Source organism: Panthera leo, chromosome B1 (assembly GCF_018350215.1).
Source record: "Panthera leo isolate Ple1 chromosome B1, P.leo_Ple1_pat1.1, whole genome shotgun sequence".
NCBI classification, from domain to species: domain Eukaryota; kingdom Metazoa; phylum Chordata; class Mammalia; order Carnivora; family Felidae; genus Panthera; species Panthera leo.
This window is the reverse complement of record NC_056682.1, coordinates 202,876,191-202,893,313: the sequence shown is the minus strand read 5'-3', so window position 1 is coordinate 202,893,313 and position 17,123 is coordinate 202,876,191. Positions and strand designations below refer to the sequence as shown.

General features: G+C 59.3%; 2 protein-coding genes across 8 annotated transcripts in view; one reads left to right on the top strand and one right to left on the bottom strand.

The window, feature by feature from the left end:
• ADD1 (adducin 1) overlaps positions 1-11,639 on the top strand; it is an 87,456-nt gene extending 75,817 nt beyond the window's left edge. For all 4 annotated transcript variants that reach the window (XM_042937038.1, XM_042937039.1, XM_042937041.1 and 1 more), the window contains 3 exons: positions 4,235-4,391; positions 7,231-7,329; positions 9,814-11,639. In XM_042937038.1, coding sequence (XP_042792972.1) covers positions 4,235-4,391; positions 7,231-7,329; positions 9,814-10,172 — 615 coding nt within the window. In that variant the 3' untranslated portion in view covers positions 10,173-11,639. The remainder of the gene's footprint in view (positions 1-4,234; positions 4,392-7,230; positions 7,330-9,813) is intronic.
• Positions 11,640-12,121: 482 nt separating this feature from the next.
• On the bottom strand, positions 12,122-16,020 carry MFSD10 (major facilitator superfamily domain containing 10). Of its 4 annotated transcripts, none has more exons than XM_042937042.1 (13): positions 15,939-16,020; positions 15,185-15,385; positions 14,978-15,074; positions 14,707-14,810; positions 14,292-14,450; positions 14,049-14,210; positions 13,699-13,807; positions 13,504-13,615; positions 13,229-13,337; positions 13,031-13,121; positions 12,861-12,908; positions 12,686-12,775; positions 12,122-12,494 (listed from the first exon to the last, which is right to left on the bottom strand). In XM_042937042.1, exons 2-13 carry the CDS (start codon positions 15,356-15,358, stop codon positions 12,376-12,378), a joined length of 1,374 nt encoding a protein of 457 aa, XP_042792976.1. In that variant the 5' UTR covers positions 15,359-15,385; positions 15,939-16,020; the 3' UTR covers positions 12,122-12,375. The 4 variants fall into 4 exon arrangements, with proteins under 4 accessions (XP_042792976.1, XP_042792978.1, XP_042792979.1 ...); XM_042937044.1 differs by having other exon boundaries at positions 14,044-14,210; positions 14,292-14,382; XM_042937045.1 differs by having other exon boundaries at positions 14,049-14,206; positions 14,292-14,382.
• Positions 16,021-17,123: the final 1,103 nt, after the last annotated feature.

Sequence of the window (17,123 nt, the reverse complement as noted above, 5' to 3'; positions counted from 1 at the left end):
GATGCGTGGCGCATTTCTGAGGGTCTGCACGTGACTTTGGTTAGCGCATGCTTTTGGGTTTTGTTTGCCTTTTGTGAGATGTCGATGGCAGAAGGCTCATACGGGCCGCCTGTGGGCAGCGGTGGCTCCCTGTGCAACCTTCTACCTTTGCTTGCTCTGCTGTGACCGCACGCGTAGTGAATGTGGCCATTGGAGGTTGTAGAATTGAAAGACAGCATTTCAGAGGAACGGAAAGTAAAACTGGACAGTTTCTATTGTTGATGAGATATAGTTAGTTTTTCTCCTAAAAAAAAAAAAATCCTGGATAATTCTTCAAAAAGTGTTTCACAGGGAAAAAAGACATGGAAATTTGAAGCCAGGAGTAGTAAGCTGTGTACACGCACACGTTGATGTGGTTGGCAGGTGGGAAGTCTGTGTGATATAACCTGCCCCGTTGGAAGGAGCCCCGTGAGGGCCCTGCAGGTGTGCTGGTGTGCACAGCTCGGTGCTGACAGCAGAAAGCGGCTGTCTGCACGGTGTTGAGTCGTAGTGATGTTCACCCTGTGTTCAAAGGAGATTTTTAGGGTGTGTCTCTTCAATTCCTACGCCTCCAGTGAGATGCCATATCTTTGTAGTGATGTCCCAGTTGCCAGAGATTCGTACCAGGGGTTCTGTATCCTGCGTGCAACCCTCACCAATGACGAGGTTTTGCATACTTAGGGATTAATTCAGTAGGTCCGTTTCTCCTTATCCTTTGAATGTACTTTGAGCTGCCGTTCTTGGAGGGACTTCTCAGAGCAGGGGAGAAAGATGGCCTTTTTCTGCATGTCTCAGTACTTTGGGCTTTAAGCCGTTGTGGTCTTGCTAGCTCATAATTTTCTTTTCTCCGGTGCGTGAAGGTGTGCTGAGTCCGTGAGCCCGGGGTGCTTACCGTGCGGGGTCTCCACTGGGGCTGCCACCCTGTAGTCCTTGGGCAGAGCTGATTGACGCTGTCCTTGCTCTACAGTCTCTCTGGCACTGGGTCACACGTAGTGGTTTCTGCTTGACCTTGTTCGGGCTCTCCGGAAGGTGGGCTGGTTGGCTGTGTTTCAAGTGGGCTTTTTTGGCCAGTTCCTCACCCAGCCCCGATTTTTGTGTTCGCTCCGGCATGTCAGACTCGGGTGTGTGTCACCATCACCTGTGAGTGCTTCATCACGCATAGATGTGGCCCCCCACCCCCGCCTGCCAGGAAGTCAGAGTCGCTGGGAATGGGATTCCTGGCCATTCTGGTGCCCCACCCCCTAGTCTGGGCAGCGCACTCTGGGAGCGCCGCATCCAGGTGGGGTCAGCAGGGGAAACCGCACCCAGCCCAGCCTCGAGGGTGCTCCCGCGCCTGGATTCTTGTTCCAGCTTGCATTTTCTCCAACACCCTCCTGCTGCTCACATTTGCACCCTTGGTCTTTTTCTCATTTTTACGTGGAGGATACGACTCCATCCGTGACCTTGACTGAAGCTGTTCCCACATCTTTTGTGCGAATCTCAAAACGCAGACTGCATTGCTCCCTCTACAAGGTGGCCCTGCTCTCAAGGTGGCAAGTCGAGTTTTTCTTTGACAAAGTGGAAAAAGAACTTGGTTACGTGTCCTAGTAACGTCCTCTTCCCAATGAGGCAAATCTGTAGATACCTGCTTTCCATTTGAGAATCTGAGGAACATGTGTCTGGGGCTTAGGAAGTAGGGGCTCTGGGGAAGCCCTTCCCTTTGCTTCCACCCCTCCCTCCCTGGTGAGGGCCGTTCACTCAGGCCCTGTCGTCCTCTGCCTGAAGGAGGAGCGGCAGCTTGTCAGCCGCACCCTGATGCTCTGGTTCCAGAAGGAATACTGAGCCCAGCCGAAGGCTCTCTTAACTCCACGTTGCACGCGCCAACACGGAAGCTGTGGTAACTGGCCGCCTTCTGGAGGTCATTGCAAGTGAACTGAGCTGTTAGACGTTAGCGTGAACAAGTTCATGCCGACAGCTTGCCGGGGCAGGCCGGGACCGTGCTGCCGGATTTGTGCTCTGTGCACCTGTGTGTCCTTGGGCAGAGTCCCTCTCACTTGGCGCTGTGTGGGGGAAATGGGAGGTGCCTGGGCCCACCTTGCAGTCTTACCTGGCGAACTTGGTGTTGAGCGCCCAGAAGCGCGTGGCCCGGCACTAAGAATGTAAGGTCAAATCTGAGTGGGTTTTATGGCTGAAAAGCCTGATGCTTGGAGAGGGCGGGTCACTAGCCACGTTCGTAGTCCACACCGGGCTCCTCAGCCAAGCGCAGAAGCAGTTACTCGGCGGCATCGGTTTTGCCTAGAGCTGCGTTCTGTGGCTGGAAGTGAGGGCAGCAGCGAGAGCCTCTGCGTGAAGAGCAGCCACTTCACATCCTGGCTTCTCAGCCCAGGCTGCTGCCCCGCAGGGGACCCGTTTTCCCTCTGCATCCCGAGCCTTGTTTCCGTCCCCCCAGATAACGCAGTTCCTCTGTCCTCCATTCCGGTCAGAGCCCAGGTCTTGGGGGCTCGGCAGCCGCTTGGCGCTTGGCTGAGGAATTTGGAGGAAGGAGGCTCCCTGCCGGCAGAGGTGGGAACCACGGTGCCTTGAGGGTCCGGGGTCTCCGTGCGGGAAGGGCCTCGCTTGCCACAGGTGCCTCTGTGGCCGTTGATTCTCGATATTTTACTCATTCCTTGTTCTGAACTGTTGAGTTAAATGGATTTAAACGTTTCTCTCAAACCTCGCATCGCCTGGTCGCTTTGTTGCCAGTGCTAGCAGGGTGCGCGTGCAGCAGGTCAAGTGCCCCAGCTTGCAGGACCCCCCCACCCAGCACTTCCTGCTGTCAGCCCAGCAGCTCCTCCCAAGGATGGCACAACTGAAGCCGATGCACAGGAACAGGCTCTACCGAGAAGAGGGATTCGGTTCCCTGTCTGGAGACAGGGCAGCTTCTGAGCGAAAAGCCGGTTGACTTTGGGTCCGCCTTGGTCAGAAAGTGGGCTCCCCTTGACCATCCAGCTTGTCTTGACTCTTCAGGCTCTCTAAGCAGAGGTGGCCAATTGCAGCAGGCCCTTCCCTTCTCTTCCCTGGGTCTGCGTCCCAGAGCAATCCTGGGGTGCTCTGGATGCTCTGCACCCAGCCTGCTGGACAGTCACCCCTCCGTCCGGGTTTCCCAGGCTTTGCCAGGGTAGCAGGTGGCCCAGGTGGCCCCAGTCTGGCTCTGTCCCTCGTGCACATTGGTCGGCACGGCCTGTGTCTGGTGTTTGCCTCTCACTGAGGAGAGTGTTGGCAAACCAGCCTGGCATCAGAATTTTGGCTTCTCCTTTCCTAGGTGGTTTTTGGAAGCTCCTGATAAGTAACGCGCACGTGTGTGAGCTCTGGCTGACTTTCTCAGTGGGTGAACCCAGGGCATTTGGGGGCCAGCCAGGCTGAGCAGTGGAGTGCGGAGCTGTGCTGGGGCAGGCGAGGGTGGGCTGTACGTCACACGCCCAGGGCTGCCCTCCTGGCTCCCTCCCTCCGAGGCTTGCCTTCCCCCTACCCCCTGCCCTGCCCTGCCCTGGGTCTGTCTCTTCCCTGCAGACTGGGTGTGACCTGTGAGCTGCTTTCTTTCTGTTTTCTTCTCTTTTCTACATGTTCCTAGTTCTCCAAATTGCTCAGACAAATACTGATATTTTGGGACTTTAAAACAATTTCTTGGGATCCGTTTTCGGGAGCTGGTTGTAAGCTAAATACATAGTCAAAAGGACAGAACTTACCTGTGAACTTAGTAGGTCAGTCTCCGAGCACACCTTCCCTGACCATCGGAACCCTTGACGTTTTCTGCTGTCGTGAGGGGGGGCAGTTGACTTCAAAAGTCCCCTCTTCTGTCCTGCCTGTCACTGTGGAGACGGCATTCTCCTGGAGGTGCCCGCTCTGTGCTGTCCGTCTGCACCTCATTGCTTTTGCTTCTGAAACCTGAAGGACTCTCCTGTGGTTTTTTTTCCTCCTGGTACATTTGTTTTGTGGCATTTAAATTGTGTTTCTCTGTCTCCTACCACTGGAGGCCGCAGCCCGGCCTCTGCCTCAGGGCCCAGGGCGATTCCTAGGCCCCGTCTCAGGGATGCGTGCGTGTGCGTGTGCGTGTGCGTGGGTGTGGGTGTGGGTGTGTGCGCGTGCACTCTTGGAAACCCGCCCGCCCCGCCCCGCCCCGCCTGCAGCCTTGCCCGGGATGGGGGAGAGTCCCCTCTGGCAGGGCTCCCACCGACGGGGCGTCCCTCTTTGTCTGCAGGGGGAGCTGGTGACGGCTTCCAAGGCCATCATTGAGAAGGAGTACCAGCCCCACGTCATTGTGAGCACCGCGGGTCCCAACCCCTTCAGCACGCTCACCGACCGGGAGCTGGAAGAGTACCGTAGGGAGGTGCAGCGGAAGCAGAAGGGCCCTGGAGGTGAGCATGCGTGTGCGCGAGTCCTGGGCGAGTCCTGGGCATGCTGGCGCAGGCCGCACGGGCTGTCCCCGAAGCAAGAGAAAGCGCTGTGCCCGCTCCTCTGTGCCAGGTGTTAACGGTGGGCGATAGGGTCAGTGACTCGCATGAAAGAGCAGCCTTGGGTCTGGTTAGTTCAGAACGTCACTGAGCGCACGTTTCCTAGTCCCGAAGGAATTAGACCATGAGACACACTTGTGAGTGTGCACGGTGCCTGTGCAAGAGACCATGTTGGAGAGCTGAACTTCCCTCCTGCACGAACCTGGAGGGTCTTCCTACACAGGTGTGCTGGCAGGCCCACGGCCCAGCGTGCAGCCTGCTCTGGGTCCCAGACCCAGTGGGGAGTGTGGCCCTTTGCTGGCGTGGCCCTTTGTTTCTCTTGGTAACTCGCTGACGCAGGAGGTCATATTTTATGTTTTTGTAAAATACAATGGGACTGTTTGCAGCAAATGAAAATAAATGGTTCTAAGAACCAGAACCTCACGGAGCAGGTTGTTTTCAACTTTAGGTTTTGAAAAGTAGCTCCAAGAATTTTGAGAATGCCAGAGGTGAGCCTCCCCCTGCCTCTACCAGGAAGGCTCCAGTGGGTCTGCATCACTTTCCCCAGGCAGCCTTGGTTGAGACCAGCAGACCCTGGGCACAGATGTCCCCCCGCCCTCCCCGCCCAGGAGGTTCATGCTGCCGTCCTCAGGGCCTTAAGTTCTAATCCTGGTCTTTGTAGGGACCACACTTCCTCCTTGGCTCACCCCCTAGGAATCTGCCTTTAGGAATGGAAGTCCCACAAGTGTTCCATGGCCCTGGGTCTGTGGGGGATTGACCGGGAACTACTCCTGAGTCTCTGAGTACTGCTCCCGAGTCTCTGATTTGCCCCGATTTAGGTTTTTCTGGTCTTGTTTTAGACTAAATAATACATTACATAGCTGCTATTGGAATTTGGGTCATGCAAAAAACTGTCGTTTTCCGTCTGTGTCACTTTGTTAGGTGTGCGTTGAAATTAAGACTTAGTGCATATCGAATCAGAGTGAGCCCAGTCTTCCCGTCACACCGAGCTGGTGTGCTGGGAGCACACAGAGCTCTGTGTCTCTGATCGTCTCCCTTGCATGTACGCACAGCCCCGCCGAGAGCTCTCTGTGCTGTCACCGTAAGTCCCTGCCTCAGATTAGAGCCCTGGGGATGGTGCGTGGGCCGGCCCCAATTCCAGAGCACACACATGCGTCTGACCCTGGGCCCCTCCAGTGTTGGGGGGCCCGGATTACAAGATGTTGTTTTCTCCCCTTACATTTATTTATGATTGAGAGACAGAGAGAGAGACAGAGCATGAGCAGGGGAGGGACAGAGAGAGGGAGACACAGAATCCGAAGCAGGCTCCAGGCTCTGAGCTGTCAGCACAGAGCCTGACGTGGGGCTTGAACTCACAAACCGCAAGATCATGACCTGAGGGAGCCTAAGTTGGACGCTCAATCAACTGAGCCACCCAGGCACCCCTCAAGATGTTTTTTTGAGTCAAACCACGAGACATACAGGAGTTTTCCCCATACACGAGGCTCCATGACGAGGGACGTTCCAGCAGTTGAGTGGACAGGACAGCTGTGTCCGTGCTCTGTGACCACAGAGCTGTCAGCAGTGGGAGTGCCAGTGGGGGCGTACTGCCAGGAGACCCCTGCCCGGCACTGCTGCTGGCCCTTGGCATGGGGGTGGGGGACAGGTGTTGGGTGCCATAGGTCAGCACTTCTTTTTTTTTTTTTTTTTTAACGTTTATTTATTTTTGAGACAGAGAGAGACAGAGCATGAATGGGGGAGGGTCAGAGAGAGGGAGACACAGAATCCGAAACAGGCTCCAGGCTCTGAGCTGTCAGCACAGAGCCCGACGCGGGGCTCGAACTCAGGGACCGCGAGATCATGACCTGAGTCGAAGTCGGCCGCTTAACCGACTGAGCCACCCAGGCGCCCCTAGGTCAGCACTTCTGGCAGGAGGAAAGAAAGCCTCAGGGCTCTGGCACCTTCTTCTGGTTGAGGGAACTTGTAGGAGATGCGAAGGCCTTTGTTTATAGAAATCGGGCTTCAGGAAGGTGGGTTGGCATCTCTTTGAGATCAAAGGCCCTAATGATTGTAGCTGCTTGTTCAAAATATGGGACCTAGTGATGCTAAGCATTAATATAAAAAGTGTAAGTGAGATAAGGAGATTTAGGGAATTAAGATAATATTAGTATGTATTTTTCCCTAAATGAGAAGTAGGCTTGAAATTTCCTAGATCCTCGTTCGGTCCTAGTACCTGTAATTTTTCCTCTGGTCCTTATCAGTGATTTTATTTCAGAAAATAAAAATACGCTTTATTAGCTGCCAGGTTTAAATTATTGGTAGAAAATGTTCTACATAGAAAATGAAAACCCACGTAATTCTCATGTTCCATCCCTTGAGGAGGTGAGCAGGGTGAGGGTGCTTGGGACCCTGGGCTGCCAGCTCAGCAGTGGGGAGGCTGGACGGTGAGGACGTGGGGAGGGGCTCCTCCCTGGAGGACAGATGAGGACAGGCCGGGGGCCTCCAGTCGGTGTGCCACAGGGTCAGCTCTGGCGGATTCTCTCTGGCCTAAGAGTAGAAATTAATTTTGTTTCCAAAGTTGTTGAATCTTTCTGAAATTCAGATGCACAGTCATAGTGGGCTTTCTTTACCCTGGAGAGGTGAAGACAGTGTGTCGTGAGCCCTCCCAGTCTCCTGGATGCAGCCAGATGGGCTGGGCAGGGGGGTGAAGGCTCACGATGTCTGAAGCTCTTTACCACGTGCTTCTCTGTGTGTCTGCCTGCAGAGATTCTGGACGAGAGCAGAGAAGAGAAGGAGAAGAGTCCTCCAGAACACCCTGCTGCCCCCCACACCCCCCCCAGCACCCCTGTCAAGCTTGAGGAAGGTGAGCTCTGGCTGCCCGCTGTGGGAGGGCGCGTGGCCTTCTGGGGTCCGGCGTTGGCCGGGAGGGGTGGGCCTCGCGTTTTTGTCCCGTGGGGGGAGAGCAGCTGGGTGTGCAGTAGAGGGACTGAGTGATGAAAAAGCGCTTTTGCATGGAAAGCCACCCACCACATGGTTCTGAACCGGCCCTCCTTGCTGGCGCTGGCCTTGGTAACTCAAGGAGAAACGGATTGTTAGTGAGATGTCAGAACCAGGCGGGAAAGGTTTCGGGGGTTGGATCCCACCTTCGTTATGATGTCCGTTTTGCCCACTGCTTACACAGTCCTTAGACCTTCCTGTGTTCAGATCACTCCTCTGGAAACGTCTTCCGTCATGTCTGAGCTGTGGTACCTCGTTGGACCTGCCGTAGTAATTGGTCCGTGCGAGTGCAGGCCTCCACCGGCCTCTCGGACTGCCCACTGCGTGTCTGTGGCGTGTGGCCCACGTGTCTGTCCCTCGGTCTTCTGTGTCGTGCTGCCCGTGCCTGTTGGGAGCCTGTGGCTCACCTTCCCCCCGTTCCTTGTCCACAAGAATGGCTCAGCCATCCTTCTATAACCCGGCGGCTGTGACTGAATGCCTAGATTCTCTCCCTGTGCTTTTCTCTTCCTGTGGCTGCGTCACAAGCAGGAGGTGGATGTGCTAAAGAGTACCTGTTACCATAGTAAGTACCGCCCGTCCGGCCCTCTGCTGTTTAACCAGCATCCCCTGTGCTTTGCTTCATTCTCCTGCTTCTTCGTTGCTTATTCGGTTTTGTTTTCTGTTTATTCAAAATAAAAATAGAGGGCCCCCCTCCCCCTTTCTCACACCCAGTTCCTCCATCCCAGGCAGTGGCATCTTGGCAGGGACTCGGTCACCAGAGAGCTGGGTGGTGGCAGCCTGTCCCTGGGGCCCCTGGACTGAGGGCCCTGCTCAGGGAGCCCTGGGCCTTGGAAGCTCCACAGCGATCATGTTGGCCGGGTCAGCCTGTGATTGCTCTGGGCGGGAGGTTTCGCTGTTTGTATCGGAAGTACGTCCAGACTAGGTTCAGACAGCTTAGGGGTCGCATGTGTTTGGATCTTTGCTTAAGTTCAGATGGGGCAGAAGAGCTACATTTGGCACTGGTTTTTTTTTTTTTTTTTTCAACGTTTATTTATTTTTGGGACAGAGAGAGACAGAGCATGAACGGGGGAGGGGCAGAGAGAGAGGGAGACACAGAATCGGAAACAGGCTCCAGGCTCTGAGCCATCAGCCCAGAGCCCGACGCGGGGCTCGAACTCACAGACCGTGAGATCGTGACCTGGCTGAAGTCGGACGCTCAACCAACTGCGCCACCCAGGCGCCCCGGCACTGGTTTTTTAATGTGACATTGGCCACACGATGAAAGTCCCCGGAGGCACCCACAGGCAACCTCTGCATGCTTTGCAGAGTGAATCCCGACCTCCTCCTGCCCTAGCCAAGTAAGGACATTTCATTATCCTGGGACAGAAGGTGGCTAAGGGCAGGGACAGGGCAGCTCCAGCCTCCCAGAGCCAAAGTGCTAAGTGTTTGGGGCCCGGAGCCTCCTGTGCCGGCCGCACCTCACCGACACTCAGCTCGGGGCCCCTCCTGACTTCAGCTCCATTTCTCCGTACTAGACGGTTTGCTGTTGCCTAAGCAGCAAGTTGCTTGTAACTCTATAGGCTGTTTTTAAGTATCTACAAAACTGGTTCGGGGATTAGGTCCCGCCTTCGTTATGATGTCCATTTTGCCCACCGCTTACACAGTCCTTAGACCTTCCTGTGCTCAGATCACTCCTCTGGAAATGTCAGAGGAGTCTGTATAGACATCTGGTGATGGGGACCTTCGCTAGAAGCACACCCTCAGACCAGTTATGCTGTACCTATTTACGTTTCCACGTTCAACTTGTGAAGATGGCCTGATGTTTTGCCCCTAGCTCTTACCTCATAATTCATCTCTTTTCTTTGATTCTCCAGCCTAAAATGCCTTTATTTCGTTTGATGCTGATATATGGGGTCTGGAGTCAACCATGATTTTCTGTGGTTTTCTTCTTGTGGGAGACCAGGTGTTGTGGGCTGAAATTGAGGCTTAATTTCAGGACTACTGATAATGTGCCCTTAGGGTTCTAGAATAAACTTCTGTTCAAGTGCTAACGCAGAGCACTGTCCTGCTGAAATGCTCCCGGCTTGCCCACCTCGCTCTCTCTGACCGGGGACCGAGGCCCTGTCCGTGAGCGCCCTGTCCGCGAGGAGGAGCTGAAAACAGCCCTGAGATTGTGCCTACGTCTTGTTCTCTGAGCTCCCCCTGGCCCTGAAGTAGAGCACACCTCACTTAAAGTGTCAGTCGGGTGTCGGTAGAAGCCCCTGCGTCCAGGTGGGCTCCGTGCGGGGCGCTGCCCCCTCCCCCCTCGGGGCCGCCCTGCCGAGGTCTGGCAGCCATTCTCCAGCCCTGTCTCTCCTACCCCACCCGCCAGACCTGCCGCAGGAGCCCGCCTCCAGAGAGGACAGTGACGCTGCCACCTTCAAGCCGACTCTCCCCGACCTGTCCCCTGATGAGCCTTCAGAAGCGCTCGGCTTCCCGACATTGGAGGAGGAGGAGGAGGAGGAAGAGGAGGAGGGGCTCTGTGAGGCCCGTGAGCCCCCCAGCCCCACTAGGTCCCCCTTGGTGGCCAGCCCTGAGCCAGCCTCCGCCCGGGCGGCTGAAGAGGCCGCCTCCCCAGCTGCCGAGGACCCTGGCAGCGACGGGTCTCCGGGCAAGTCCCCTTCCAAAAAGAAGAAGAAATTCCGCACCCCCTCCTTTCTGAAGAAGAGCAAGAAGAGGAGTGACTCCTGAAGACCCCGTCCTGCACCAGCTGACGCCACCAGACCGTCCCCGATCGCGTCTCGTGTCCTGTCTTCCCGTGTAGTGAATGCAAAAAGCCCAGCCCTCCATGTAGCTAGAGCTCCCCTCCCGGCCTGACCAGACCCCCACGTCCACCGGTGCTCGCCTTGCGTGTGTGCGCAGCGGTCCCCCCCCCCTCCTCCCCGGCCCGCAGCCTCAGGTTCTGGGGGAGACGAATCCACGTCCCTCCCATCCGTCTGCCCCTTGGTGACACCCTCTCCCCTGGCGGTGAGAAGTCCTGGTCCTGGCCAGACGGTCGGAGGCCCTGCCGGCTCTGGCCTTGACCGCTCTCTCCTTCTGTTGTGAGGTGACCCGTGCTGTGTGCTAGGCTCCCCTTCGCCCCCAGGTCTCAGGTGACCGAATCAGACTTGTAGTTTCCTGCTGGCGTTCCCTGCTGGGTGAGTGATCTCACTCTGTGGACACAAAGCCTCAGTCCTGTGAAAACACTCATGTGCCCACCAGCGGCCCAGGGCATAATAACAGCCTTTGAGAGGCGGGTTTGGGCTGAGCCGGAAACCCCAACAGCAAAGGGGACCTGTGTCTGCCCAGCACAAGCTATGTGTGGTCTGATTACCTGAGGCCAGAAACAGGTTCAGGGCCTCCCCATTTCTCACTCACTGGGGTCTCTGGGTTCCTGTCATGGGGAAGACACGTCAAGACAGGGGAAGGGTCCTTTCTAGAATTTTTTTTCAGCAGGTTTGCAATTTACCCTACGTTTTTTACCGTGAACAGGCCACTTTTTAGTAAGTTTCTTCTCTGCTCACTCGTCTAGGGGACGTTTTGGACCGAGAAGGGGTCTTCTCTTACCTTTAACTCTGCCTCGAAGACCCCCTGGTTTTGGTAAAAGGCACAAGGTACAAGACGCAGTGGTCCCTCCCTCACTGCTTGTACCAGCCACTTATGAGCCGTGACTTGCTCTCCTTGTTCGGCATCGTGAAGTTTCACTTAACTCAGACCCCTGAGAAACCACATGAAGCTGCTTAGCGGGACTAGTGGGTGACCCATTCCAGGAGCTGCCCCGGTGCCAGCCTGACCAGGCACCGGCAGGCCTCCTCCCCGGGAGGACCCACGCTCCTGACACCAAGGCAGGACCTGAGGCTGGCTGCATGGCGCTGACCACTGCTTTGAGCTTGCTGGCGACTTGCTTTTCTCCCGTGTGTCACTTTGTTGCCATGGTGGCGTCCAGGCGCTGAGCCCTCAGCCTGTACTTCAGTTGACCCCGGACTCTTTACCCCTTCCTTTTGTCCCTCACATGCAATGACTTTTATTTCACTTTTGTAGTTTATTTTAACTCTTTGTATTACAACATGAAGTCTAGTCGCATATATGGATACAGGCTTGGGAGGATGGGTCCTCTGTCCTCCACTGTAACGTGTTTTACTCACAAATAAAATTCTTTAAGCAGTTTCCTTGTCTAAATTTCGGAAGCAGTTTGGCATTTTTTTTCCCCTTTGTTCAAGATAGGACTTCCAGAAGTCTGTCTTGAGATCCCAAGTGTTTATTTCTTGATTGGACACTGTTGCTCTGTACCAGGAAGGCCCCTAGAACCCAGAATCGTCTTGCCCGGGGCGCCAGCCTGCTCTTGCGCCCCAGAGCCTGACGCCCCTACAGTCCGAACAGATGCGCAGGGGTGGGATGGTGATGGGACGAGCCCAGCACAGGGCTCCCTCCTCCCTGGGTGGCCGGGGTGCAGGGCACAGCTCACGTAGGCCCTAGCGAGTGCGGGCTCCCATCGTGGCGGGCCCTGTGTCACCCTTTGCGTCCTCCCTGTTGTGCAGAATGGTCACGGGCCCCGGACGAGCCTTGGCCTTTTCTGCTCAGTGCAGGTGTAAGAGCTTCTGGTGCTCGGGGGTCTCCCAGGTGGGGGGTAGTGAGGCACAGCCGTGTGCTGGCGAAAGGCACTTGGTATAAAATAGCTGCTTTATTTTGTCATTTGGAGGCTTGGCTGACACCGTGTGTCTGAGAGAAAAGTGAACACAAAACCTGAAAGGTGTTGGGGAGTCCCTGCTCCCAGCACGACGGGCAGGACTGCCCAGGCGCGTACCACGGAGCTGCTGGAGTGTCTGGCAGGGGCCAGGGCTGGGCCCCAGGGGGAGGCGAGAGGTCCCGTTCCCTTCCCCCCCGCCTCCCCCAGCTTGGGGCGGGGCTAGCTCCACTACTCGGCCTTGGGTGCCATGCGGGCTGGAGGCCTCAGGTTGCGCAGGAGCAGGAAAGGGAGCAGGAAGAGGCCTGAGCACACCGTGAAGCAGACCCTGGCCCCGGCCAGCCAGTACACTGTGGAGAGACAGCCCGAGAGGTGACGCGGGCCCTCCCTCCCCGCTGCGCCTCCACCCCGGGGATGGCAGGACCACGGCAGGAACCGACGGGGCGGCAGGGGAAGGCGGATGGCAGGGCCGCGTGGCCTCCCCCTGGCCTTGCCTCCCAGGGGCACAAGCGTGCCTGGAATGCTATCCCAGGGCCCTTACCTGAGGCGGCCACCATGGGTCCCACTGCCCTGGCCAGGGCGCCCAGGCTCCGAAGTGTGCCCATGATCGTGCCCTTCTGCCTGGGCAAGCCTTTGGGGGAGGGGGGGAGGAAGCCGTGAGGTGCTTGCTGGTCTCCTCCCACCTGGGGGGCCTCGGGCAAAGAAAGGCTCCTTACCATAGTCAGCGACCACGGAGGACAAGCAGGGCACCACGACGGCAGCGGCTGCCAGGGGACACCAGGAAGGTGGCAGGCAGCCTCCAGGTGATGCCTGGAGGGCTGTGACCCGGGATCCCTGGCCACCGGCTCCCTACCGTTCCCACCCTGGCCCCGGAGGACCCCCTCACCGAAGGAGTAGAGCAGCAGCCCCAGGCCCAGCGCGGGCAGCGTGAGCCCCCAGCCAATGAGGAGGAAGGCAGGCACCAGCAGCAAGATGGCCTGTGGCGGGGAGCGGGGGGCATGGCAGCACTCAGGACCCACCCCTGCCGCTTCCAGCGGGACTCGCGACAGGGCCTGCCCCCCACTCGCCCGGGGGAGCCTCGTACCCGCTTCACCGCTGCAATCTCGCTGCCAGGGCTGATCTTCCGGGCGTAGGCGCCCTGCACGGTGGCCATGGTGAGGCCGATGAAGAAAAACATCTTTCCTTGCTGCAGGCTGGGAGCGGGGGAGCCGTTAGTGCCTTGGTCTGACTGCCCTGCTCCCGCCAGCCACGCCGGAGCCTGGGAGCCCACAGCTTCTCCTGGGCCTCAGCCAGCGCCTGCCCCAGGGACAGGCCAGGGTGGGCGTCACTGAAGCGGGGAAGACAGGCTGGGGCCGCTACCTGCTGAACTGGAAGCGCTGATGAGCGAGGAAGCTCAGGGTGAACTCGAGACCCGAGAACAGGAAGAGGTAGAGGAAGTACACCAGACCCAGGCGGCGAAGGTGACGGATCCCTGGGGAGCACGGAGAGCGGCTGTAGGGGCCAGCAGCCCGAAGACGCGACAGTCCTGCACTCGTGATGGGGGTGCCTTCTTACCGTCTCCGGCGGGTGGGTCCTGGCCACGGGCCACGGCCGAGAAACGGAGGAGGGCCACGGGGCTGAGCAGGTCTGCCGCGGCCTGGAACCCCGGGCCGATAGAGGATGCCTGGGGAGGGGGTGGGACTGGAGAGGCCGGCCAGGCAGCTGGGGAGGGCCACGACCTGAACCTGGCCTGGCCTCTGGTCCAGATGCCCGGCCCAAGAGGCAGGGGTCCCCGGAGGCACTGTGGCCCCAAGAGCCCCTGTGCAGGAGGAGAGGCCAGCCCAGCATTCTTGGCCAGCCCCACGTGCCCACAGAACTGAGCCCCTGCCCTGGGGCTCGGCAGCAGGTTCTGGGACCCACCTTACCCGCTTCTCCGCAGGCAGCGTCTCCGGCAGGAAGCAGAAAATAAACAACAGGTCGGAGGCAGCAAAGAGCAAAGCGAGCCAGGGCACCATCTCCGCTGGCAGGAAGGCGCCAAGCATGGGGCCCAGCGTGAAGGCCAGCGAGAAGGCCACTCCAATGACTGCCTGGGGAGAAGGCCGCCTGAGCCGGGACGGGAGACCCCAGGCAAGGAATCCCAGCCTCCTCGCCCCGTAGTGCGCACGCACCATGCCTCGGCTGCGGGCGGACGGTGAGCCCAGGTCGGCTACGATGGCTGTGGAGAGGCTGACGTTTCCCTTGCTGATGCCCCCAATCACCCTGGAGGCCAGGAAGGCGGCGAAGCTCTTTGAGGCCGCCCACACGGCATACGAGGTGGCCAGACCTGCCTGTCCCCGGGGCAGGTGTGGTCACTTGAGGCCAGGAGGGGCCCAGAGTTGGGCTGACAAACCCAGGTAACACCGCTGGGACCCGGCCCTGTCTGTTCTGGAGCACTCAAGGTCCGTCTGTGTTCCCGATGTCCCCCCGCAGACAGGGAGCGGCTCTGGGAAAGCCTGCCTTAGCCACAGGAGCCAGCACCCAAAGCAGCACACCCAGGGGGCAGCGAGGGCCGCTGCCGGGTGGGTGAGAGGTGGGCACCCGTACCAGGGACAGCAGCATCACCGGGCGCCTCCCGAGACAGTCTGAGACCGCCCCCGTGACTGGTGCCAAGAGGAACTGCAGGAAGGAGAAGACTGAGCCTATCAGACCTGAAAGAGACAGACGTTTGGGTTACACGACTCGGTCTGCCCTCATGGGTCTGGTGATGCTGGGTGGGCCCCACCAGGAGTGGACACTGCACACGGGAAGGGGGCAGACAGTGCCCAGCAGCAGGAAAGTGGGGACAAGGACCCCAGCGTGGGACTTGGGGCCGTACCTCCAAACAGAACACTGTTGTACCTCTTCTCCGCTGGCATCCTGATGGCTGTGGCAAACCAGTCCACGCCTCGTTGCCAGGAGCCATAGAGGGGATCCTGGGGAGCAAGGAAGTGTGACAGGGGTTGGGGGAGTCCCTGATGGGCTTTGGGGCAGTGGGCAGCCATCGTGGGAGTCGGGGGGCCTCCAGACATGGGGGAGGGCTCACGTGGGCACGGCCATGGCTCTCCAGCAGCCCTGGCAGCAGAGGCAACAGCAGAGTGAAGGCCAGGAGATCCAGCAGGAGGCCGAGGAAGACCACGGTGATCACACGGGGCTCTGACAAGGGCTGTTGGCGGATGGGTGGGCGCGGGGTGCAGCTCCCTCCTGCTCCCCAGCCCATGGTGGGGGCCGCTCCAATCCCGCCTGGCTGAGAGTGTGGCAGGTCTGCATGAGGGCACCTCTGGGTACCCCAGAGCCAGATACCTATCCTGGACCGGGGGGAAACGGAGTTCCCCAGCCCTCACCATGCCCCCGACCCACTAACAGCTAGGAAGCATCCTAAAGGGAGTGCCTGCCCGCCTGGCTAAGGGCCCCTCAGTGCGCCCTCTCCCCGATGCCAGGCAGCAGGAAAGTCAGGCTGCTGGGTTGCGCAAAGAAACCGCAGCCACCGATGCCAACCATCCCAAGGGGCCGAGTTGGGGGCATCGGGGCCCCGGCCTACTCCATGCAGCCGCCCCAGGTCGTCTTGCAGAGTGGCTGGGGAAACCGAGGCCCGGGCGGAGGGCAGCCCCGGCGGTGTCCCCGTGCCCCTGAGTCCCGGCCCCCAGCCCCCACCCCCCAGGAACCCGGCCCCCGACCTCCCCCATCACCCGCCCCGCCCCGCCCCGCCCGGAATCCCGGACCCCGACCCCCGCCCTGGCTCGCATCCTGGGCGGGGCAGTGGGGCGCGCACGGACGCGGGAGCAGGCCCCCCCTTGCACCTGCCGCGGCCGCGCGCTCAGGGATGACGGACGGTCGGACACACGAACTGACGGACGGATGCGGAATGGACTGCGGGCACACTGTCGGGGGCGGGCGCGCGCCGGCCACGCCTCCTCTCGCCCCGGACGTGGGCGCCGGCCCGCTTCCTCTTCCGGCCGGCAGGCTGAGGGCGGGCGGGTGGAGAGGGGCCGCCGCCGCCTTCCGCGCGCCAGCGCCGGGGCGCCTTCCCGCCGCTCACCGGCTCGTGCCGGCGCGGGTGTCCCCGCCGTGACCGCGCACGCCAGTGTCTCGGCGGCTCTGCGCGTTGTGCCGAGCCCGGGGCCCCGGGACGGGCGGCCGGGGAAGGGGACCCGCGGGAGCCACAGCGTCCAGCCGGCAGCGCGCTGGCCTCTCCTGCCACCAGCCTGACCCAGGTCGGCGGACGCCCACAGCGCCTCACCACCTCCACCCACATGCCCTCCAGGATTCGTCTGACTGGCCGACCCGAACCAGAAAGTAACGGGAAGTTCTGGAAATGAGGTTCGGCTTCCAAGTTGACGCGCGTCCACAGCCCACCCCTTGTCAACTTGGCATTCCTACCCCCTCTTTACACCGTATTAAACTCCCAAGTAAAGATAGCGGCAGCCCCACCGCCTGATAACAGGCGCAAGGAGTCCACCTCCAACCAAGAAGAAAGCCGTTAGCACTTTCTCCAAAGGATAGGTTCGGGTCATGTTCATTTCTCCCAGCTGGGCCACGGGGGAGGGGCAGGAGGCACGAGTTGGAAGTAGCGTCTCAGAAGGCTCGGAGCAGCCCTCGGTTCTGCCCCTGGCAGGCTGGGGGTCCTAGCTGGGTTTCATCCCTTCTTCCAGAATCCCTGCAGGAAGAGGCAGGGCTGGGCTGGGCCAGATACACAGACCCTGACCTTTCCGAGAATTTCATGTCCAGGGGGTTTGGAGAGAGGCCCGGGGGGCGGGGGTGGGCAGAGTGATAGCGTGATCCAAAGCTGGGGCTTTAGGGCTTGTTGCCGGCCCGGTCCAGCCTCGTGGGACTGAAGAGCAGGACGTCGGGCTGAGGCCCAGGCGCACGAGATCCCGGGGCTGAACGACGACAGCTGGCCAGGCCTGCGCATCAAGGAGGTGACGCCAGCCTGGTCCGTGCCCGTGACAGCTGCCGGGGCCTCCTGGCTTTGTGGAGCCACACAG